This window comes from Labrus mixtus, chromosome 15 (genome assembly GCF_963584025.1).
Source record: "Labrus mixtus chromosome 15, fLabMix1.1, whole genome shotgun sequence".
NCBI classification, from domain to species: Eukaryota; Metazoa; Chordata; class Actinopteri; order Labriformes; family Labridae; genus Labrus; species Labrus mixtus.
The window spans coordinates 2426288-2450571 of record NC_083626.1 but is presented as its reverse complement, the minus strand read 5'-3'; the positions used below and the strand labels follow the sequence as shown (position 1 = coordinate 2450571).

The following is a 24284-nucleotide window of genomic DNA, read 5'->3' as shown; positions in this document are numbered from 1 at the left end:
CAAAATACGGCAGCAAAGTATTTTAGGGGGATGCAAAACTCTGAAGTGTAGAAATTCGTCTGCCATATATTGAATTATACTGCCAGGTGCACAACACCGTTATTCTACTTTAATGAAATGCAATTGTTTATCTTTTTGATTATACAACATTAAAAAAAATAATTGTGTATTTCGTATGATAAAGATGTCACAGCGGTGAATCTCGAATGGACCTAATTGAGCATTGGGTTAATATTTTATAACAGCCAAAGGTTATATGTAGGGTTTTCCTTTTGTTCAACGCAGTCATTAACTGAGTAAGATAGCCCATTGACCGAGGGACTAATAGAGTAATACATACGATGAATGTTTTAAATTAAGACTATAAAAGAGGTTTATTTACATCTAATATTTTGGCCTTCAGAAAAAGCAACATGGCACAAAATATAATTTCATTTAAATAATTTTAAAGTGGAATATTAAGAGACGTTTACCATGTTAAAAGTTTATTTAGATCCATGGATTCATCAGTTCTTTTGCAATACACAAGCATCAACAGAGACCAGGAATGGAGAGAGTAGAATTTTATTTTTGTAAAAACCAGTTTGAAATTCTATAAGCCAGACCATATCCACATTCTTCAAACAAGACCAGAACCAATATGAGGTATGGAGTATAATTCAACTGGAACTCTTCCTGTCACATCTTTTTAATTATCAGACTTGTATATAATGTAGCTCTCTGCTCAGAATCTGTTTTTAAGGGGTCTTGCATAAGCTTCAGAAACCTGCTGCTCTTGACTTACCGACTTAAATTTATTTCCACATCTTAATCAAGTCTCCAAGTTTTTTAAAATGTGTTTGCCTTTACTTCAGAAACGTAATAAAGTATGAAGAACACAACTGCCCTAACAGCACTCAAAAACAAACTATCATTTCTGTTAGTCTCTCAAAAACACACACACTTCTCTATGAAAGAGAGAAGATGCTCTCCCCTTTACCAAGTTATAGTAATCAAACTTTGTTGTCATCTTCGGTAATAATCATAACTAGGAGGCCTGTTGGATCCTGTCACTGACGAGTACTGGACTGGCAGTATGCAAGTTCGGATTTTGGAATTAAGAACTACAAACCCAGATGCAACTTAGCTCTGTTAATGGAGACGAGCTTAGCTAAAAGCTGGAAAAGGCTTTTTTTCTTCTAATATTTGTTGAAATTCTCTTAAACTCAGTAAGTAAAATGTTTTAATGAATACACCTGTGCATAAGCAGTCTGCCACATGGTAAAGCTAATAAGGCTCTAGGAAGGAAGACTTCATATGCAGTACAAATTTATGTTTAGGGGGAGTGGCTTTGGCATTCATTTTGTTGGACAATATCAAAACCTAGCCTGCTCCTGCTGGTCTCCTCAAAGTTGCCTAGCCCTGCTTATCTACACTTTGCCTTGCTGCATGGAGAAATGTAATCTGCAACTGAAGTTCCTCATGACTAGAATGAATTAGGTTGCAAGCCATATTAAATCAAGGTGTTCTTCAAAAAACAAGAATTAAAGAAAATTAAAAAAACCTAGTTCGTGGAGGGTTCATCTGCCAGACAACAAATGAAATGAATCCAACAGTGTATGTGGTACATATATTATGTTAACAGTACCTGAACCCCAGCTGTCAGCTTTAGATACTCTCTCACTCTGTGCCTGGTCAGGCCATGATACAACTGAACAACAGGCAAACCCTCCCACAGTTCGATTTAGAGAGTCCTTTAGTAATTCAATGTGCCTTCCAACCCAGGCCTCGGTAATTTTGATTGGAAAAAGGGGAGGCTGAGAGGGGATGGAGCCCAGTGTAGATGGTCTTTAGTTGGCTTTGGCGCGGAGCTGCGCCCTCTTGCTTGTCACAGCCTGGAAGCCAGTCTTGATGCTGGCTACAGAACAGCGGGAGTGGCACGTTTCACACTGCAGGAAATAGAGGCGAGTGTCCTTCTGCAGGATGGTCTCTGGGGAGCGGCAGGTGTGACACGTAACATATTCCTCTGAAAAGGGGGAGAAGACTGATTTTAGCACTGCAGTACATGATAGAATTCACTATTCTCATATTCACCATTCCTTTTCTGTACCCAACAGATTAAGGCTTTGTCTTACTATAGAAAAATGGAATCATTAACTGAGTATGTTGCCTAGATCAACAATGTAACTCAATCTATGTATCTAATTAGGTCAGAAGGACGTTGAGCTAAGATTGGTCCTTTCACCAAATCTTTTTCTGGTGATATTTGTTTTGATCAGTACAGAATCTTAGCTGAGGAAATGTCTATTTGCCACAATTTTGTGTTAATAATCTACAAAACAACGTCATGCATTTATAATAGAAAAAAACTGTGTGTGCATCACATCAGCCTTCATGCACTAAATTGGTAATGTGGGAAATTTGACCACTCATTTATTTTGTGTTTGTGTTAAGGGGGCTGATGTAAACACTAAAATTTCAGAGTTAAAAAGTCAAAGCTGGGGCGCTGGTGGCGCAGTGGTTAGTGCACGCGCCCCATGTATGGAGGCTGTCGTCTCAAGCGTGCGGCCCGGGTTCGCATCCCACCTGTGGCTTCCTTCCCGCATCTCATTCCCCACTCTCTCTCCCTGATTTCTGACTCTATCCACTGTCCTATCTTTCCATTAAAGGCACAAAAAGCCCAAAAATAAATCTTTAAAAAAACATAAATAAAAAAAAGTCAAAGCTTCTAACAGGCATGTGATTGGAAAATGATGAAAGAGCAGGAAAGTGTTGATGCAGAGATTCTAATCATTCATTTGAATTCGTTGTGCTTTAAATGAAGGGTTAAAGTGCTACTCACTGATATATCTTCTCAACACGTTTTCTATCTGTTTCTGTTGAAATCTGCCTTTGATCACCAGCTGGTTATTTCCATCTATGGAACCACTGTAAACAGAAGACAGGCACAAATCAGAAGCATGAACAAACTCTCAGAACAGCACACAGACATACGTTTACAGTCAATGTTTTTTCACTTTGAAACAGCTCATTCAGTTTGACATAAAGTCCAATGATGGTATATTCCTGAACTGTATTATAGTCAATAGAAAAAAATCATACCTTGTTCCCAGCTCAGCCAACAGGAAAGCAAGAAGATGTTTAGGCTGACGATGCAACCTGTGATAAAGTACATGAAAGGTTAAGCACGTGACATGATTTATGACTTCTGAGTTGGTTCAGTTTCTGTTTGATACCAAGCACTATTGTCCATTAGTGTTTCAGAGGGTATCGGGCCATATGCAGGAGAACAGCACATCCCGAGACCAAGAGGTGGAACAAATTGTATTGGCAATAATCTGACAACAATTTGTATTTTATTAATCTATAACAACACATATTTGCATTTAAGTTCAGCTAAAAATCGAATACGGGCCTGATCACACAGGGATGCATCGTGCTAAGCACAGCAGCTCCGAAAACGCCTGAGCGCATATGGAGGAAAAAAAATCAGCTGAGAGCGCCTGTGGCTGTGTGTGCATAAGAGCAACTGAATGGGGGAGCAAACTTGGATCTCTCCCTGTTGCTTTGCTCCTAATTGAGAGGGGGGGGGGGGGGGGGGGGATGTCATGAAAAACAGAGGTAAAGCCTCCTACTTGATGTGATTGGCTGCTACGGCCAATATCAGACCACTGCACTGCATCGAACAGCCACTACATTGACAAGCACTGTGACTGAAAAGTTGAAAAAGTGTTAACTTTTATGCGTGCCTGAAACCAGCTGGCAAAAACATGTCGCACAGCAGCAGAAAAGAGCGCCCAGCAAGCGCTCTGTACCATTGGAAGACAATGGTTTTGCTGGGGATGCTTTTCTAGCTCAGTGTCTCTGTGTGATCAGGCCGCAAGTCTTTTAACTTCAAATCAATTCTCTCTTCACAACAAAAATGACCATCACACAGAAAAGGAAATCTCAGGTGGATGTCCTCTACTGTTGGTTGTTGGTCATCACTCCCAAAGGTTTTATCAATGTCAGACAGTAGGGGAGAGTCATTAGTATATGACCTTTCAGATGTGTATCAAAGTATTCTGGAATTGACTGTAACAGTGTAACAGGTCAGTGTGTACAAAGAGCAGATAGCAGAAGAGGCTCACAGTTTGCAGATGTCTGTGAAGTTGACGAACGAGGTTTTCTTGGTTCCCACTCGGACCACCTGAGGAGGCTTCATCACAAACTTCCTCTTCTCACCAGCCACCATGTCGGGGTTCTTCTCTCTCATGATGTTGAAGACTCGATTCAGGAGCTGAGACAGAGATGGTGCAAGGAGTGGCTGTAGTTAACACTGACCACATAATATGCACCAGGAACTATATATATATATATATATATATATATATATACATAGTTCTCCTTTGGTTTAATCATTTTTAGTTTTGCATTTAAAAAAGAAAGACTATAAAACAGGGTAGGAGAGAGAGTACTCCAGATCAAGGACATTCAGGGTCTTTATAATGTGAAAAACATTTAATACAATGATTTTTTTTAAATGTCTAACTAATGAGCATCGTTCTTCATTTTGTCCATGTTAATTAATGTCATAAAGACAGTTTTCCAGCACTTCAACCTGAGACACTTTTTTTTAACGATTGCTGAAATATGAATCTGCAGCTGGATGGACAAACATCACTGGATGCCGTTGATACAAGATACATTTTTAAATACTGTGATGATTCTTAGACATGTTTTCAAGTTATAGGAGCGACTATCTCTGAAATGTTTTATCAAAAATATGCCAACATTTATACATCTACTGTATGTGTAAGTGACAGTGAACCGATAAATATTTGTATTATGTCTGTGTGCCCAGATCTGAGGGTGAAAACATAAACATAGCACACAACCGCTCAAATTAACTAAAAAATAGTGCTTGTGTTTGATCCATTAATATGAAATAAAGATACTGGATTTGAGATAAGTCCACTTATTTTCCCTCTTGTAACTCTTTAAGTCAATTACTTAACCCCTTGTGCCACAAAGCCTTCGAGTCTTTTAGAAGCTCACGTTCAAATGTTCCCTGGATAGAGACAGAACTTTCTAGTGCAGAGGTGTAGTCTGTTTATAGCTGAGCCTCGTTTGTGCGTGTGTGAGCAAGTGGTTGAGACCACCATCCTACCTCATCATAAGTGTAGTCTCTTTTTGAGCCTGCCCAGGTTGGTCCTGTGGAGGAGCTGAAAGATATACCATCGTTGTTTTTCCCCTCATCGTCCTCCAGAGCTGGAAATAAACAATACAAATGGCTCAGTATATATACATCTTCCTTGGGTCATCTACATCGGGTTTGGGGTTTCTTACTCTCACCGTCATCATTTTCCGGTAACTCTCCTTCTTCAAAGTCTACTTTCTTTGGCTTCTTCTTTTTGGTCGGAAGCATCAGGTCCAGGTTATCCTCCTCCAACACCTCTGACTGCTCTCCTTCTATTTTCAGCTCCTGATGTGAAATTAAATTCAGCAAGTACATTATGAGTAAAGTCCATGTGAATGAAGTTAAGATAAGAAAAAACCGTGATGTTAGAACAGGAAGTGCTGATGTTAACAGCGCGGACAGACAAAGGATGATATAGTCAACAGGTGACTGACCTTTAACCCCTCCTCCACATCATTATCAAATACTTTCTTGGGTTTCTTCTTCTTTTTCTTCTGGTTGAAGAAGTTTAGGTCGTTCAAATCATCAGATGGCTCTAAGATGAAAAACAAACAAAAAATGCTTTACTCCAATTTAATCACTGCTGGTAATTACATGTACAGTGTCACATCACTGCAGAGGAATATACACCGATAATGAGGCTTACAGTCTGTGCATCTCTATTTTCCTCTTTACCTTTCTTCCTGCCTTCATCTTCATCCAGATCAAATTCCTTGTCCTCTCCAGCCTCTGGTTCTACTTCCTTGATCTCCACTTCTTTAGCCTCTTCTCCTCCCACCCCCTCTCCTCCTTCCTCATCCAGCATGAAGGGCTTCTTCTTCTTCTTCTTCTTCTTAGTCATGTTGGGATCAAAAATCATCTGAGGGAGAGAAAAGAAGATAGGATTTAAGGGTTAACTACCTGTGACAAGAAAATTAAATGATGGGTCTTCCATGTCTTTGCTGTTTTACCCTTTGTGTGGGAAACAATGTGTCGGATGAGAATCCAACAGTTTTTCTTAGAATGTCTTTCAATCCCTTAGATCTATAGACTGTGGATAATATGCATCGCTGTGATCACTTAACAGACGATGGAAACTTACACTTCCCCTGGTGAATCTGTTTAGTTTAGATTCAAATATCAAAGCCTGATAAATTAATCGGCCAGCCGATAATAACTGCTGATATTAGCATATCCAGTGACTATCGGTATCGGCTAATTTTATCACAGACATGTGCTGATATTAGTCGATTTATTCACCAGTCAAATAGCATTTCATTGGAGTATCATTGTTTCAACTAGCAGTTCTCGTTCACCAGCAGAGTGTGCTGTATGGATTATAACAAGCATTATCACTCTCCAGTGTCATGTACCTACTATACATGCACAGATACTCCCCACTTCAGGGACCATCTTGTCTTTTATATATATATATATATATATATATATATATATATATATATATATATATTTTAAAAGTGGTTGATAGTCGTGTCGGAGATTTTTCTCTTTTTAATATCAATGTCGGCCCCAAAAATCTCATAACAGTCGGGCACTAAAACATATGCCATGTTTAGAAAAAAGAGAAGTTGTCGAGGTACATATTCTGAAATGGGATCACAAGATCATTTTTTATGTCTTGTATCGTTCTTCTTTCCATCACCCACTCTAATCATAAAATAAAAAGGTTTAACACTGTGTTCATATCATCAAGATATCAATATAATTATCATCAACAATGATCAAGTTGAAGGCCAACAACAGAGCCCTCCAGAGGTGCAGAAAAGAGGCAGATCAATGAATGTACATGTGTATCCTGTAAGGTGAGACAGCTTCCATATACAGTATGGGGTTTGATTATGTGCTATTGTGAAACTGAAAACTAAATACATCTTAGATATCAAATGCAAACTTTTAAATACCCATCCATGTATTATCCCAGGTGTTAAAACTACTAATGACAACTAACATCTGATATTTACAAGGAAACTACTTTCATAAGCGTCATTTTGTAACGTTAACGTTCTTTACAAACATTTTAAAACTTGTTTTTATTTTATGATATCCACCTTTGTCGTTTTGTCAGGAATCTCTGTGTAAAGTCAGTTGTCTATGCATACTGAACAGAGCTAGAAGATATCTTTTTGTTCTTGAACATAAAGCGTTAGCACCGCAGCCTGGATGTAGCACGCAGCTAATGCTCACCACTTGGTTTCAGCCCTTCATTTCGACTTGTACATTTATGAGGTGGATTGATTATTCGTGGAGAGTCTGAACTATCGTCGCTATATGAGAGAGAAAGATACAGCGACATGGTGGATGTTTATCATTTCAGCTGCTCGGGCCGCTGTTAGCTCGGCAGCAGCCATGTGAGAGCTGGAGCGGACAGGAAGAGGAGAAGCAGAGGCCCAAAGTCCTCCACAACAAGTCCCTCCGTTAATTCACTTCATTTAAACCAAAACATCTACAAATCAACAAAGACAAAACATCCAACTATCGGCAATCACTCACCTCGTCTCCTGACATGTTTGCGGACTTAAAAATTACCAAAATCTGTCTTCTTTATTCCCTGAATAGTCCCACACACACTACTGCTGCTGCGCTGAAAATTTCTTGCATCAGCGTTCGAGTCCCAGTACGCACGCGTTAAGTCGCAAAAACCTGACGTCATTCTTCTTCTTCTTCCTTCGGATTTTCGGCCGTCTAGATGCCCTACAGCACATTACTGCCTCTAATAGGCCTGTATTGGTAGCACTTCAGCTAGTTCCATTTTTAAAGCGTAATCCTCTTGAAACTAACTGAATTTCATTACAATCAGAATTCCTATCCACAATAAAGCAGTTTAAAGCTTTTGTCTTTGTTCTTTGTATCCATGGCAACAACCCATAAATACATGTTAAACAGTTTGTTGCTGTTTGCAGGCTCTGCATAGTCCATCATCATGACTGTATCGTTGCTCAATCCCTTGTGAATTTATCATGATCGTGACTTGGCCCAGATTACATTGTTTGACTTCATGCTATTTGTACTGAAAAGTTATGATGACCCCTCTTTTCGTTGTCCCACTGTCTCTTGCCACACTGCTCTTACATTTCCCTGAATGAAGAACCAACATTTGGATAACCGGATACATACTCTCCAATTAGTGTCTCTGTAGTGCCATTTTAGCTGCCTTGTCTGTTTTCTAATTCCCATCCATCCTGACACAAGCAGGCGCCCAAAGAAAACCCACACATCCTCCAGACTGTTCAGTTTTATGCAGCGGAACCAACAATTTTACAATAAGGTCTGGCCATGCTCTCCAATTGTTTCTGCTCAGGGCTTCTAAAACTGAGGGTGAATCTGAACATATGACTATCCTCCTCTGCTGGAGTTCAACTACCTACTGCAGTGCTAATATTATAGCAATCAGTTCTGTTTTATATACCAAAACCCCTCAGACAGTCGTTTGAGGTTTACAATTTCATGTTAAGAAATGTAAAAGGAAACACCTGATTTTCTAGTTTGTGGGTCTTGAACCCCATCCCTATAGATCTGAAGAATTTTCCCAGTGGTTTTCTAGCCTTTGCTTGACCATCCCTGAATATGCACTACTCTTGTGAATTTTTACACGCCCTACTAGTACACTGAAAGCCCAGCTTCTCCGCTTCTTTACTCATATTATACTTATAACACTATCTCCACCTACAATAAATGTTACAATTTACTTGTATCATTTTCAATAAATTGAGTATCTTTTAATTTTGTGTACCTGATTGATGACAAATACCATACATTCCCTTGTATTTGATGTACAAATAGATTATATTCCATATCACAGCAATGTGTTAGCAAACCAAATGACCAAATGCATTTTCTTAAATGATTTCAAATTGCATATTTTACACACTTTAGTGAATATATAAAAAAAAGGAGTGAAGTTTAAAATACGATAGTCGTTATTTAAGATTTATGCTGAAATGAAAGCGATGTCTATAAAAAACATCCTTTAAATGTAAGTTTGCACATAACTGCAACAATGTATGTGTCTGTTGCTCCCTGTGAATAAAAAATACACACATACATCACCTGTGTGTCTACTTCTTACATGTTGTATGTCCACTCAGTCTGTTTATGCATAAAGATTACTTATGTTCTGCTTTTAGCCTTTCATACAATAAATAACTCAAACAGGGACAGTGGGGGTCTTGAGCTGAAATGTTTGGAAACCTCTGTGTTAGCATACAGTCTGAAATACACCGTGCATTAAACAGTAACACTACATATACTGTTATCACACAATGACAAGAATTGAAAACCTTTAATGATTTTGCAAATAATATTTTCATCGGGATAAATAAAACATAGAAATTGCAAACATGCTTGTCCACCAATCTTTTCTTCTGACTTTTTTTTTTCTGTAAAAATTGTACATTATGACTCTGAAAAACTAAAGGAATTCATTTCTTGAAACGCAAACTATAGTAGTCCAACTATAATCTTTACAAACCATCATCTTCAACGAAATGCATTTAATAAGGTGTGAGTATTTTCATTTTTTTAACATTATACTATTTTGAAAAAAATAAAATAAAATAGGTATGTGACGTACCGAGAGAGTCAGGATGGAAGTGTTTAACATTTCACTTACAAATGCAAAATGTAGCGGTGCGTTTTGATCTGTATCGTGAATCCTCACTGCTGCATGCTACACACACACACACACACACACACACACACACACACACACACACACACACACACACACACACACACACACACACACACACACACACACACACACACACACACACACACACACACACACACACACACACACACACACACACACACACACACACACACACACACACACACACACACACACACACACACACACACACACACACACACACACACACACACACACACACACACACACACACACACACACACACACACACACACACACACACGCGAGAACCTTTTAGTGACAGCAGAACAGTATATTAAAAGAGACAAATCTGGGATATTTACACTAAATCACAGGAACATGGAGGACACTGCCTTTCAGGGAGGGTGATGTTGTAGAAATGTCAACATGTGGTAAGGGGGGGTGGGGCAAAGCACACAGCCTGAAACAAAACAAAAGAGTTTGGACTCTGGCAAACACACATCTTCCTCATATTTTCAAGAACAATTAACAAAAAAAAACAAAACAGAGCACAAAGGATTGCTATTTTTGTGAAAAAGAAAAGAAAACCTTCCAGCAGGTTCAACACAACAATTACAGCTAAATATGTGAGTCGGAAACAAATCTTTGAGGATCAAGCTCCTATGAAAATTCCCCTGTCATCCAGTTATGATAACAACTTCACCAAGCTTATAAAACCTCGCTGTAAACCATGCCTGTACGGCACCACAGTGCTGATAATATCACACTTTGATATAAACTCTGTGGTTGTTGAAAGAGCCCCACCCAGAACAAGGACCACAAAGTGCTAGCATTGTTTTAAAATCGAGGACAGAGATGTATCAGGTGAATTTGACAAGGTGCAGTGATAGAGCTTCAATAAATAAGCCCTTGACATAGCTTTGTTTGCTGAGCACCCAGGAGGTGCCATGTTTGTGAAGGGGTTCAGTAGGGGGAAAAAAATAAAAAGACTACAGCATTTTGCTTATTCGTAGTGTTACATAAAGTTGACGGTCATCTCTCCTCACACACACAAAAACACTCATAAACAACACCCAATCAGTCCATTCTCTCCAAAGCTGCTTCTTTCTCTTCCTCTCTCTGATGCAGGTATGATCAGGCAGATGCTGTGTTTACATGGCTTCCATCGCCCAGCGCTGCAGGTCCTCCATGTCGTCCTCATCCTCCTCTTTCTTGGCTATAGAAAGTAAACAGAAAAAAAACATCCACACAGTGAGTCATATGAATGGATTTGTACTGTCATGTTTAGCTGATCTCAGCTTGTTTACAAACATCCTCTGGAATCTCCAGAGAGACAAACATATACTGCAACAGCTGAGCTTAAAGCAAAAGATGGACTTATTTTGTGATAAGTAAGAGAATTTAATTATTGTTCTGATTATTGAAATCTTGGCCCTGAAAATGTCTAATAGTTTTCTGCATGTGTATAAGACGCAGTCTGTTTTTTTTGGGGGGGAGGGGGGGTCCCACAGAGAAAAAGGGTTTAAACTGTCTACCTGTGTGACAGTTTCTATTATGTTCAGTGAAATGTACAACATGCAGTTTGTGTACAGCTGTGTCGCTCTTTTAGTACCATCTGTTTTCACTTTGTGGAGTTTGCACTCCTTCTAGCTGCAGTACTGTAGTTGAGCTCTCAGCCAACAGTGAAAATTGTGAAGTACAGACAGATAGCCCGAGAGTTTTGCTACCCACCTCCTCTGGTCTTGTTAACTTTAAGACTCTTTCAATCAAAAGAGCACTTAACAAGGTTTAATTACAGAACAATATACCACTGTTTTCTTTTAAATGCACGATTATGACCCAGTGAAGATGTTAAAAAGTTGAACCCCCAACTTCTCTGTTGCGCTCTCTGCTTAGCAGCTTGTAGCAGCCCCACTCTAACATCTCTCTAACCAATGCATGTCCACAGCTCCTGTTTGTGCATGTGATTCAGGCCTGTGTGTGTGAGAAGCATGTCCCTATAAATAACAGAGTGTAAAACAAATTTCCCTCAGGGATTAATAAAGGATATCAAAATCAAAAATTATATTGGTCGCACCAGGAAATAGGACAAGCCAACTTTTTAGATGAATAAATAGCTATCAAAAGTGCGTCTCATACACCAGATTTGGCTGTATCTGGATTTCATTTTCTCTGCATTGGCTGTTCACAAAAACAGCAGAGGAAGGAGGACAGAGCTGCTAGACAGTTTGTGGTAAAAGATTTATCATTTCTAAACTGTCAACCTCAACAGTCTCAGGTAACCAGTAATTAGTTAGTCAGACTATTTACTTTGGGGGTTTTCTAATCCAACAACAAGAAAGTGTCTTAAGTAAGTCTACATCCTAAACAAAAATAAAGTTAGGATATCTCATAAAAGTTTACAATAAATTAATGTGGTGAATTATTTCTATAAATTTGGGGTTGCCTTACAAAAATGCACTCGTCAACCTTTTCTCTTTTCATACATCTTCCATTTTATATTTGTATTGTATATTTATAACTACAACTGCACTTTGACTTCCTGTAGTCTCCACTGTTTACCTGGCAACAACAGCTGAGAAAGAGTGTGCATGTACAGTATATCACTTCCCTCACATTTTGACCCAGTCTTTTATATTAGTAAATGCTGGTGAACTTGTACAGTTCTTGTTTGGATGTTTTCAGAAGGCACTCACCAGGTCTGGAAGGTAATGAAGTTGAAGGCACATTGGGGAGAGGGACGTTCTCTGGTCCCCCGATCTCCAGGAGGTTTCTATCCAGCTCCTCCTGTTCTAGCTCATCCAACTCAGCCAGAAGCTCATCCTGGAAAAGTCGGCAGTAAACACAGACACAAGGATTAACTTGAGTCATCTTCACTGAAACCACAAAGATAAGGATCCCACCAAGAATATCTCCATTATATATAAAACTTTTTTTTTAAATCTAAGTGTATGATGGCTGTGGCTTAGAGGTAAAGCAGGCTAATGATTGGTAGTTCAATTCCTGGCTTCTACAGTCTACATGTCAAATTGTCCTTTGAAAGGATACGGAGTCTAAAATTGCTAACCAATGCATAACCAACAAGTGTATGAATGTATGTGAATGAAAAGCTGATTATTTGACTTACACATTCATACACTAATCAGGTGCTGTGCGTGTGTGTGTGATTGGGTGAATGTTGACATGCAGTGTAAAGCACCTTCAGTTCTGCTGAATCTGTTTTTAATCTCTACCTTGTTTTTCTGGGAGTTAGTGTTGGCTAGCATAGAAATTCAGAAAGAGAAAATTCATTCTCTTGACCACATTATTCCAGGATAGCTGATTACATATACTGTGGTGATGTTTTTTCAGAGAGTAATATAATTAATAAATAAATACATAATCCTCAATGCCAGAGCAGTGACTCGAGAAGCATAGAGGTTAACTGGATGAGCTCATGCTGGTGGATCCTAGAAGTAGGCTCGGCAGCATCAAGAATGATCATGAACTTCAATTTATGCTTTTTATGTCAACCAACATCGATACGGCATGTTGAAAAACAGAAAAAAACAATAGTTGACAATTTCCTACAAGGCAATGACAATTTTAAACATGAACCTTTTAAAAAGTCAGTGTCTGGCATACAATCCGTGTTCTGATTCCCCTAAAACGTGCATATGAAAAAAACTAACAAAAATCTCAAAGCTGTCTCCCACCTCATCAAACTCTTCTCCAAAGCCGACGGGTTTAGAGATTGCATCAGAGATTTCCTGGGCTAGCTCCTGCTGCTCTGTAATGTCCTGCATCAGGTCGTCCACCTTGTCAATATCCCTGAAAAAGAAGATTAAGTTGTGATAAATCATTTTGACATATATACATGCATTTTTTTTTTACTTACACACACTGAGAAATAAGGGCATGAACCATTTACAACACATTTTTAACTGCATATGTTGTGCACTGATTACATAAATTCTACGTATTTAAGAAGGGGATAAGTGTGCGTCCTTTTTTCTGTTGGGTTCTTGATATATTTATTTTCATCATTTGATGCAGTTAAAATCTGGATGTGATCGGGTTCATTCAGGGAGGTATTGCTGGATAATAAAGGTTCTGCATACTTCTGATAATCTTTCTGTTCATTCAGACAACACTACAGTATCTTTAAAATTGCATCAAGGTGATCAATCACTCGAACTGTAAAGAACTTCATCAGTGAATGGTTGTTAGATTTTACATGTTTTCATGGGCAGATTTCATAGCCTTGGCAGCGAAACCCATGTTCTTGAGCACTTCGGTGTTTGTGTTGGCATTCTCCAGAGCTTCTCTCTGGAACTCGATGGTCGACAGCGTGCCGTCAATCTGGGCAAGCTGTTTCTCATACCGCTTCTTTCTTTTTAAAGCCTGCAGAGCCGCTAAGGAGAGAGACAGCAAAGAGAAAAAAAGAGTCAGGATTAGATTGTTACAAAAATAGATTGCTTTGTGAGTATGCAGTTTTATGATATTGAATTAATCTCTTAGTGTTGGGGAACTTTTGTCCCCAACAAGGAAGGACACCCTGAGTAAGTAGTTGAGCATTAGCAGATGCAGTCAGCACAACATCTAGTGCTCTGTGAAACCACAATGATCAACCTATGTGGAATTAGAATCTGATCAACAAGGATTTCATCAGAGAGTCCAAAGAGGACATATTATCCCCCTCCTCCACCTTTTCAAACAGTCCCCTGTGGTCTAAATGAAACATCTGTGCTGTGCTTTGGTCAAAATATAACATGAATCAAGCACCAGAGGAGGTTTGTGACCCTGTATAAACCAGCTCTCTCAGAGCGATCCGTTTTGGTGTGTGTGTCTCTTTAAATGCAATGAGCCCCCCCTCAGTTTTCCCCGTAGACATCAATCCTCTCTAGCGAGAATAAAAATGGCTGACCTGTGCAAAAGTTTTGTTCTAGGCTGGGGGTGGAGTCCATGGGTGGAGATATCAGTGGAAGGGAGGGCATTTTTTTTTTTTTTTTTAACAGAATCCCACAGTGACATCACAAGTTAGATTAGAAACAGTGCATTTTTCTCTGTGTTGTAAGACTTATGCAGACCACAAACAAAGGACTGGATGGATTTATTTCACATGTTGTGGGTCAGTAGACTCTCAGGTTACCCAAATAAATGTTCAACAACACTGTACAAGTGGATCTTTCATAATATGTCCCCTTTAAAACTGGTGCTCGGCGGTTGAGATGGAAAGTAGAAACTAATCAACCAAAGTAGTCCCATGACCACAACCACTGAAACAGAGCCGCTGCAGTGAAACTATCGATATGTGTCATGCTCAGTTGACTCATTCTGACCATTGTTGTGGAGGAGGAAATAATTAGGATGACGGACATGCTTACAAAGTACTCAAGTATTTTTTTTGTTAATAATGCACTGTAATACCCCTGAAGTCTGAAACTTTAGAAACTTTATTTAATCAACCTCTTTTGATTCTTTACTTTATGGATGACCTAAAGTGTTAGGTTGAACCGGGCAATATGGATTTATATCTTGTCATTGTATCAATAATATTATTCAACCCACTTGTTTTGACATGACACATAGTGGTTGGTCTGTCAATATTTAATTTTTTGAAGTCAATCTCAAGAACTACTGGCCATTTGGTGACAAACTGGTAAATTAGACCTTGTCCTGTACCATACTAGTATCTTTATAAAGTATTTAACATGTTGTTGGTGTTAGAATATGGGATTTTAGTTGCTGCCATCATTGTTTGTTTTCTGGCATTACTTGCTATAATATTTATCCAAAGGCAGCTTTAAACCACCTGACCTGAGGATCGTAGGTCTGTAGGTTTCTATCCAAGGTGCAACCACGCCCACCTTTCTGACAATGACATCACGTCGTTGTACAATGATCAACCCTTGTCCCAAAACACTGGACCTATATCTGTACTGCCAGACTATCTGTAGACCATTAACTAGAGCTTTACAGTCAACACAGTCGAGTGCTTTAATGTTTAAATGGTCAGTGATCGATCAGAGCATGATCACTAGACATATGCTAAGATGACAAGGCCACCATTTCCTGAAACAAAACAAAGATAAACAATAATCAGACCTCATATTGTGTGTGTAAACCATGATAACCATGATGAAGACGCTGGTCTGTCAGATGTGATGACAGCCTGGGAAAGTTAGCCAACTTAGCTAACGTTCAAACGTTTAACTTACCATCACTGAGCGGAGGACTTGATGATAAAGAGTAGAAACTGTGTCACTTGTGTCATGGTATCTCACCTCTTTTGTTCTTCGTGCCGTTTTTCTTGGCAATTTGGAGTTCTTGATCGATCTTTTTCTCAAGAAATTCCTGTTTTTTCGTTAGCATCTCCTCCGTTTCTCGGAGTTTCTGGATTGCCTCCTGTGGGCTCGGTCCCTTTCCCCCCTTTCCCCCTCCTCCCAATATCTTACTTATCCACGACATATCTCGGATACTACAACAAGCTTATTAAAAAATATAACAAATATGCTTAAGAAACCAGGAACACACACCTGGCTAGCACGCTGCTAGGCTACACTGATACTTCGCCCAGATTGGGACCTGGAAGGATTGTTGATGTTTTTCTACTTCCTGGATAAGGCCCAATGACGTCATGTTGCCCCGATGAGTGGGGGCCGTTTTTGTTGAAAGTGTCTCCATCTCCTGGCGAAATGGAGCAATAACTAAATACTCATATTGAACTTTCCAGTCAGGGAACCTTCACTTTGTTTGATTATTTAAACTCTCTCAAATAAACAGTCATTTTAGGAGAGCCTACTGGAAGTCCAATTTAGTTTTCTTGACATAAAGCATCAAGCTGTTTGAAATAATAAAAGTTAAGTGTTTGGCCATCAGCACTGCCACACATTAAAATGCTTCCAGAGCATATATTTTGCCTGGTCCCCTTTTTAACTGATATTACAGTAAATTGATATTAATCTATTAGTAGAAGTTATTTTTTTATATATATATATATATTTTAAAGTGATCCCATCCCCCAAAATATCAGCATGGGTTTAAAGGTTCTGCCCCTCATTGAATTATTATTTTGAGCAGCAACACAAAAACGTTCTCATCACAATTGGCTGCATTGTTGAATGAGGAATAAAAGGGTAGTTTTGAAAGAGCAGACAGCAAGGGGGTTTATGTATTTTAATTTATTATGACGCTACAAGATCCATGATGGTTGTTCAATCATTTCCTTTCTTTAATACAGTATGTTAATAACTTTGCCATTTTTTTAAGTATTTTTATTAATATGTACATACAAAAGAGTAACCAATTACCAGGTGATTACATTTTTGTGTGACTGATTCTTTGCATGTGTGGTCGAAGCGCTGTTACCTTTTTTTTTTTTTTTTAAATGTAGTGTGTATTCACAGGTCGGTCTTCATTCCAGCCACCTACATTCCCACCTTTCTTTTCCCTTAGTTCCCTCAGGCAATGGAAAAAAAACCCATATATTTCTATTTTTCTAACAACCTCCTTAGATGGCCATGTGATAGTAGAGATAATAAACTGTGTTGTGTCAGTTATCCCACAACCACCAGAGCAAGAAAAAAAAAAAGAGAATGGAAAGGAAACAAAACACACACAAACTGAAAAACCTGACTAAAGATGGTCCCTTATAAGACAGCTTTTTTTTTTTTGCTTATATACCTGCAACACTCAGAAGAAAATATATAATAAATCCCGGTCATTTCATGCAGACTGCAGATTGGAAATATGAATATAGTGCATTTGAATATTAAAACAGAAGGGTTGTGGATACATAATAATATAAGAAAACAAGCAATTAACTGCTGTAATACACTAGAGGATGTAAATGCAATACTCCATGAACAAAATTAACTACGGTTTCATTCAGTAATGTTCTCTATTGAAAATGTCTGGGAACAATTTGAATGAGAAATCCTCTGCTTTAAAATGAGACATTTTAACCATCATCCTGCGATAATACTTTCAAATTAAAAGTATTCACTGTGTAAAGTGGATGATGGTTTGAAGAAAATGTTGCTTTTCTTTGCTTTCTTTTCGATCTAGTCCACTGTACAGCATTCACTTGTTTTTAATATAATCTTTATTTTTACTGATTTATAATTTTGCAGATAAATTGAATTACCATGTATTTCTTGGTCTGAATCATCATCAAACACCCCTAATTTCTGCTTTGACGGGAAATCTGTTCAGGTGATAGTTACGTTTTCATTGCATCCCTCTTCCTTAGTCCAAACACAGCCTGGGACTTCCCCGTTTGTGATCTCTTCACACAAAAACATTCACACACAGTCACATTAGCCTCCCTGCAGGAGAAAAGTTCAAAGAGACACAGACACACGCGCGCGCACACGCACGCAGACACACACAGGCAGGCACGCACGCACGCACGCACGCACGCACGCACGCACGCACGCACGCACGCACAGGCTTCTGTATATAAGACATTACATATAGTTTGAGTCCAAACAAAAAGTTTTTCACTGATCACTTGTGTTCACCCCTTCAGGCAAAGTATCATTTCTAATGGAAGAGAGATTATCAGAGGAGTGTTAGTTCTTTCTTATTGACAATGTAAGTGAGAAAGTTTTAAGACCAAACAATCAATAAACAATCAATGAAAGACAAATAGTCAGCGTGAAGCTACTTTCACTCATCACTAGCTGTTACCTGTGCAAGTAGCGGAAGATCATTTAGGAAGATGGGATGGACGGAAAGAACAGATCAAAGGGGGTGATTTTTCAAAGAAAAAAGAAAAAGAAAAAGGCAAGACCCATGACAAAAACACTTGCACTGATGGTTTTTTTGGGATCACCTTCCTTCCTTTTTACATGATTTTTTCCCCATCCAGACAAACCATGACAATATTGCCTTAAATGTTAAAAAAAAGAGAGATCAACATAAACCAAGAAGACATCCCCATTGTCGTCATGGACACATCCTCTGGAGCAGGCCATTCGTCCGTCCATCCGTTACTGTGCTCTTGTTTGACTGTGTCTCTACAGGGCCAACTTGCCAACAATGACTCCAATGACAAAAAAGAGCACGCAGAGTGCCAGGAGGCGGGTGCTTAGACCTTCGTCCCTCATGGTTGAGGTTGCCATGGTGGAGGAGGGAGAAGAGTGAGGAGTGGCCATTGAGGTCACCTTTCTCTTCCGCAGCCCGTCGTCTTCCTGCAATAAAGAAAAAAAAGAGTTATAAATACAGTGAATAAAGTATCGAAGAAACAGTGTACTTACAACAAAGTTTGCCCACCAGAGAGGATTGAGAAGTTTACTCAAAAGTAATACATCCCCCTTAAAGGGGTCTTGTTCACCAAATATCCTCCATGTTTGACAGAATGTTTTTGAAAATTGATGGAAAAATCTGTAGACTGTCCATCATTTTCACAGGTAAGGACACTGGTGGAAGACTTAAAATGCAGGGAAATTCCATGCAAAATTACAATGCCACCTACATGACACATAGCAAACTTTGCATCTGCTCCGTACCAGACTTAATGAGTGACAAGATCTGTCCTGTATTTCTGTGCACAGTCTACTTCAACTTACCCTGATCTGTTTGTTTTCTTCCCGTAGCCTCTGGACCTCCATCTGCAGCCGCTTGCACTCCTCCATGATCTTTTTCACCTCTCCATCATCCAGCGAGGCACTGGCTGACTTGGGCAGCACTGAGTGCTCAGTCTTAACAGAGGAGGCAGAGGAATACACAGTTTGGTTGCTTTCATTCTCATGCTGTGGAGAGAGAATGAGGGTGGACGAGGATGAAGGGTTGAGAGTTGAGGGAGAGGAAGGGGATAAGGAGACATGCAGAGACATGATAAGGAGTTGGATGAAGAATAAATAAATCAGAAATAAAAAAGCATGAGATGGGTGGTACAGTGATGCATTGCTCATGGGCAGGACAATGAGAAAATACTAAGAGCAAGAAATAAGAAATAACCCTAAGGAAAAATGTAATATGATTTTTCTGTCCAGTTTATAGATCTGAATGGTGTGCTGGAGTATGTATTTGTAAATCAACAATGAATTATAATTTCAGTACCACAACAAATGCCCATTAACAAAGATGAAGACTTACAGTTTTGTCATTTTCTAGAGGCATCTCAAATGCACATCTCAACTTTGAATCCATCAGCTCTTCAGGCTTTGCCTCCTTCCACTGTGGACGAGAGTATCGACATGAAAAAAAAGAGGAGAAGAAAATACAGTCAATGTTCATACAGTAACTGTTCAGTAAATGTTGATTATCCATCATTTAAATATAAGTAGGGCTGTCAAATGATTAATCACTACATTTCAGTAGTTAGTCGGGATTAATCACATTTTTAATCGCTTGTTTAAAATTCCATTATTTCAAATTTTAAAAAATAAAATTGTGAAACTTTTATTTTGAATTTTTGTACTGTCTTAAGGTGAGAATACTTTACATGCTGTTCAAATTCAACCCTGCTTTTATTTTGAAATGAAGTAAGGACCTTCTGGTAGATCGAAGGTTATGACATTAACTTCACCACGGAAAAAGGTCATGGATCAAAAAATAAATGAAAACACGTAAGCTGAGCTGTCTGAGATTTCTTTTCAAGTGAAATGAGACATAACAAAATGCAGCAGTGTCGTTCTTTTACAACATTGTGACTACAGGGTGCCTTAAAGGACAAAACAGAATGTGATTAATCGTGATTCAATATAAGGTATAGTCCTTAAAAGCATAATCTGCATTTGTTGTGTTGTCTACCTCACAACAGGTGTGGAACAGCCTGTGCACAGACAGAGACACACACACATGCTAAATTGAATGTGTGCATTTGTGTTTACCCTGTCAAAGCTCAAATTAGATTTTTTTGTGTGTGGATTAAAGCAGATTTGCTATTCACAGAGCAATTTCTATTTTGTGTTTGTAATGTTGATGTACTTAGTTTGGGGGTAAGAAATACTGGCATTGAAATGATGCAGCTTTTTACATTGCAGACTTTTGTACTCAGATTTTATAAAGAATTTTTAACAAAATCAGGTTTATCTGACAGCTTGTATCATTATTGGAACTGCAGCTATGTATTTATTTTGGAAACAATAGCCTACATAAATGAGATGCATGGAGATTCATTGTGAATTGTTGTGCTATTAAAATGCAGAATTGCAGTCATGGTTAAGTGGGGAGGAGAAAGGTTATATTCAAATAGTCTTTTCTTTGTGCCAATTACAAAAATGATCCGATCTGTGACACTGAATCTCTTATCCTATCTGAAACCTTGAGATTTGTGATCTGTTGCACCCCTACTGAGCAGGCCTGAGTAAACTGTTCAAAGTATGGTTGGAAACAAACAAACACAAAACAGGTCAACAGACACAAAGTTGAAGGTATAAGTACATTTACCCTTAGGCTGAATAAAATGAAAAATGTTCTTGTACTTACGACTCCTTCCATATCAGTCATGTCGTACGGAGCGATCATGGACTGAACCATGAATTTATGTTTACTCTTTTCATTTGGGTCGTAGTCAAAAGGCTGTAGCATAACTGTGGGGACAGAAACAATAACAGAATAAATAGCTCAAATAAGGATATAATTAGAATTGAAATGAAGGAAACAAAGTCCTTAGTTGTCACAGTACCATCACTCTAGAAAAAACTACATTATCCAGGTTGTTTTGACTGTTAGAGATTAAGCTTGATTTCCATTATGGAAATGCAGAACATGTTTTTTTTTTAATGTTTAAGGTGTTCCCACAAACAGAAATCGGATTGCAACTTTGCAAAGAGATGCATTTTGTTTCAGAACTAATCCAATACTATGTGAAGATTAATGTGATTTTTGGATTAATTATTTCTTCAATTTGAAAACCCTTTAACACTTATAAATGTTCCTGTTTCCTCATTCCTCAATTATCCGTTTGGAAAAAGATAGAACAATTATCCTCAAAGCCAGTGGTTCTCAACTGGTCTGGCCTCAGGACCCACCATCTAGTCCTTCATGAGAAATCATCACCCAAATTTCCGATATATTTAATGAAAAATTTTACAGTTTGGACCGCAGATTTAAACATGTTTAAATAGCACCTCATAGACTTTTTGACACAATTTCTTTTTCGAGGCACACAATTGTGACCCACTGAAAAGCGGCTCTGTGACCCACTTTGTGTCATGTCCCACAAGTTGAGAACCACTGCTTAAGTTACCAAGCACTGACAAGGATTTAAAATCATGTCTCCTAATGATTGACCAACAATATTTATAACCCTTTATATTGGTGCGTAATCAGGAAACATGTTGGCTTGACATTGAGCGTGCATTTCTGGAGCTACATCAATTATTTAATATGCTAGCTACAACACTGTGTTCTCCTTCTGTTGCAGCCAGCAATTAAACAGATTACAACATTTTCCAATGCTATTCAAGTAGCATTACTGAGTGATTTGATCTATAAAATGCTTCCTTCAGCTCGGCCATCGGATCAACACTGTGGTGAATTTTTCTCAGCTATCAAATACCTAGACCCAAATTAGATTCAGTGTCTGAAAACAAACCACAGAGACTTTCAAATAAACATGTTTAAGTATCCTCAACCTCTCTGAATGAGATATGTAAAACACATGATGGGTTGACTACAACCAAGCTTGTTATGTTGTTAGTAGATGCAGAAAAATGGTTACTAACCAGAAACATTGATGGAGGTTCCAGCATCAATGACGCCACTGTTTGGACGCACACAGTATCTGCGGGGCGCGGTTGTCTTGACTTTGAAACACACATTTCTCGCTGTGGGGTTGGTAAGCTTCAGAGTGGCCGTGACAACATCTGTAAAGGGACCTGAGGAGGACAAAGAGAAACATCATTAAAGTTGTAACTCAAAGGTGTTTGTCAATTTGTGACACGTGGATAATAGCTTGAGGACTGGAATATTTGGGTCATTTTATTAGCATTACTTGGAATCCTTGGTAAGTATTACAATTAGTTGATATTATACATTTTGAAAAAGGTTTGTACACAAAAGATGTGTCTGACAGGAATAATTTGTGAAATATGTTTTGAGTAACAACACAGGGCCTGCCACTGCCATTACAATCCTAAATTAAATGTTCAATGACTTAAAAGAGCAGCAATGTGAGCTAGCTTTACTAAATTACTCATTGTCTGTCTGTAAAAACGTAGTACTTAATAAACAAGTCAACTTTTGTGACACAAGTGCTAATGCTTGTTGCTTTTGTGAATTTCAGACAGTCTCACTCATATGTCTGATTAACCATGTTTTATGGCTCCAAAATGACTTCAAATCTTGGTTTTGTAACTGAATCCATTACATTTTTATATCAATAATCAAACAGAAAGGTATTTATCTCTGGATATAGCTAATAAACCTGGCACCCCAGCTCAGTCTATATTTGAAAAACAGTTCTGGAAATGAAAAAGCTGAAGAGGAATTCGGGTTTCACAGTGCAAACACAGGGTAAAACTCTTAATAAAATCTGCTAGCTTATAATATTGTGAAATAATCGTAGTAATGAGGCTTATAAATTATACCCTATTCGTAGAAAATGCTAGAATAGTCACTTATTTGCAGCAGGGTTTAAGCAACACTTAAAAAAGGCATAAACGCAGAATTTACATAGATTATACAATAATGTTTTACGACAAATGAATATAACAGAATGTGTGAAATAAAGAAATTGGAGTACGGGCCTGCCCTGACGCTGCAATGACAGCTAGCTTATCTAGCTAAATGCTACTAGCTTACTAATTAGCATCGTCGCACACAGTCGTATAACCTGTCACCGTCACTGCTGTCATACACAGAATGTGGAGTAAAGTTAAATAAGTCGTCCTTAAGCTACTATTACAAAAACACATAAGTATATTTTGTATAAAGATGAAATAGTTGAAACAGGAAACATTACAGTGGAACAGTTTTTAGGCCCTGCCCTCTGCTTTAACGTTACCTCTGAATTTCAGTTCGTGTTGTGGCTCTAGCACCAGGACTTGTTCTGTTCTTGCCATATCCCGGGGCTTCTTCCTTTCTTAACGAAGAGAATTAAGTTATTTTCCTGCAGGTAGCCCGGAAAGGTGGTGTAGCTAGCTTCCGAGGAAACGAACCTGCCGTCCACGGTTTTTCTGCGGAGGGGAAGTAGGGGGAGGATGATTATAAATGCAGCACTACTCGGACTGACAGGCCGGCTGACTGACTGCCACCGACAGCTGCTGAAGGCTAAAGAAGCTACTGCTAACTCTGCTGCTAGCAGCGGAGGACGAGGCGGAAAGGAAGGAGGCGAGGAGGAGGGAAACGTCATGTGAGGGGCGGGCTCAGGTGTCCACCGTCAGAGTCACACAGACACATCTCATCTTGGATGTATAACGGACACATAGGATACATACAAAATGTTTTAAGAATAACTAACACAGGTGTTCGGCTAACATTACACATGGATGATAATGATCAGAAAGCCATCAAATCTTTGAACAAGGACCATTACCCTACTAGTAATTTAGAAACCCA

General features: G+C 38.7%; 3 protein-coding genes and 1 long non-coding RNA gene across 5 annotated transcripts; 1 reads left to right on the top strand and 3 right to left on the bottom strand.

Annotated features, from left to right (window-relative positions):
• Positions 1–548: 548 nt before the first annotated feature.
• eif2s2 (eukaryotic translation initiation factor 2, subunit 2 beta) lies at positions 549–7807 on the bottom strand. Its single transcript, XM_061056863.1, has 9 exons — positions 7649–7807; positions 5834–6017; positions 5593–5693; positions 5314–5443; positions 5129–5229; positions 4110–4258; positions 3082–3138; positions 2822–2907; positions 549–2005 (listed from the first exon to the last, which is right to left on the bottom strand). The coding sequence occupies exons 1-9, from the start codon at positions 7661–7663 to the stop codon at positions 1830–1832; spliced, it is 999 nt and encodes a 332-aa protein (XP_060912846.1). The 5' UTR covers positions 7664–7807; the 3' UTR covers positions 549–1829.
• Positions 7808–9475: 1668 nt separating this feature from the next.
• LOC132989616 (uncharacterized) lies at positions 9476–9905 on the top strand. The gene is made up of 2 exons (XR_009675927.1): positions 9476–9603; positions 9657–9905. It is a non-coding gene; the product is annotated as an uncharacterized LOC132989616 (long non-coding RNA).
• Positions 9906–10697: 792 nt separating this feature from the next.
• LOC132989614 (charged multivesicular body protein 4b-like) lies at positions 10698–16392 on the bottom strand. Its single transcript, XM_061057329.1, has 5 exons — positions 16058–16392; positions 14008–14185; positions 13487–13601; positions 12488–12614; positions 10698–11007 (listed from the first exon to the last, which is right to left on the bottom strand). Exons 1-5 carry the CDS (start codon positions 16239–16241, stop codon positions 10943–10945), a joined length of 669 nt encoding a protein of 222 aa, XP_060913312.1. The 5' UTR covers positions 16242–16392; the 3' UTR covers positions 10698–10942.
• A 2151-nt stretch (positions 16393–18543) lies between these two features.
• Positions 18544–24034, bottom strand: LOC132989613 (vesicle-associated membrane protein-associated protein B/C-like). 2 transcript variants are annotated; one of them, XM_061057328.1, is made up of 6 exons: positions 23731–24034; positions 22451–22603; positions 21210–21313; positions 19875–19955; positions 19346–19477; positions 18544–18967 (listed from the first exon to the last, which is right to left on the bottom strand). In XM_061057328.1, exons 1-6 carry the CDS (start codon positions 23786–23788, stop codon positions 18794–18796), a joined length of 702 nt encoding a protein of 233 aa, XP_060913311.1. In that variant the 5' UTR covers positions 23789–24034; the 3' UTR covers positions 18544–18793. The 2 variants fall into 2 exon arrangements, with proteins under 2 accessions (XP_060913311.1, XP_060913310.1); XM_061057327.1 differs by having other exon boundaries at positions 19346–19528; positions 23731–24031.
• Between the last annotated feature and the right edge of the window lie 250 nt (positions 24035–24284).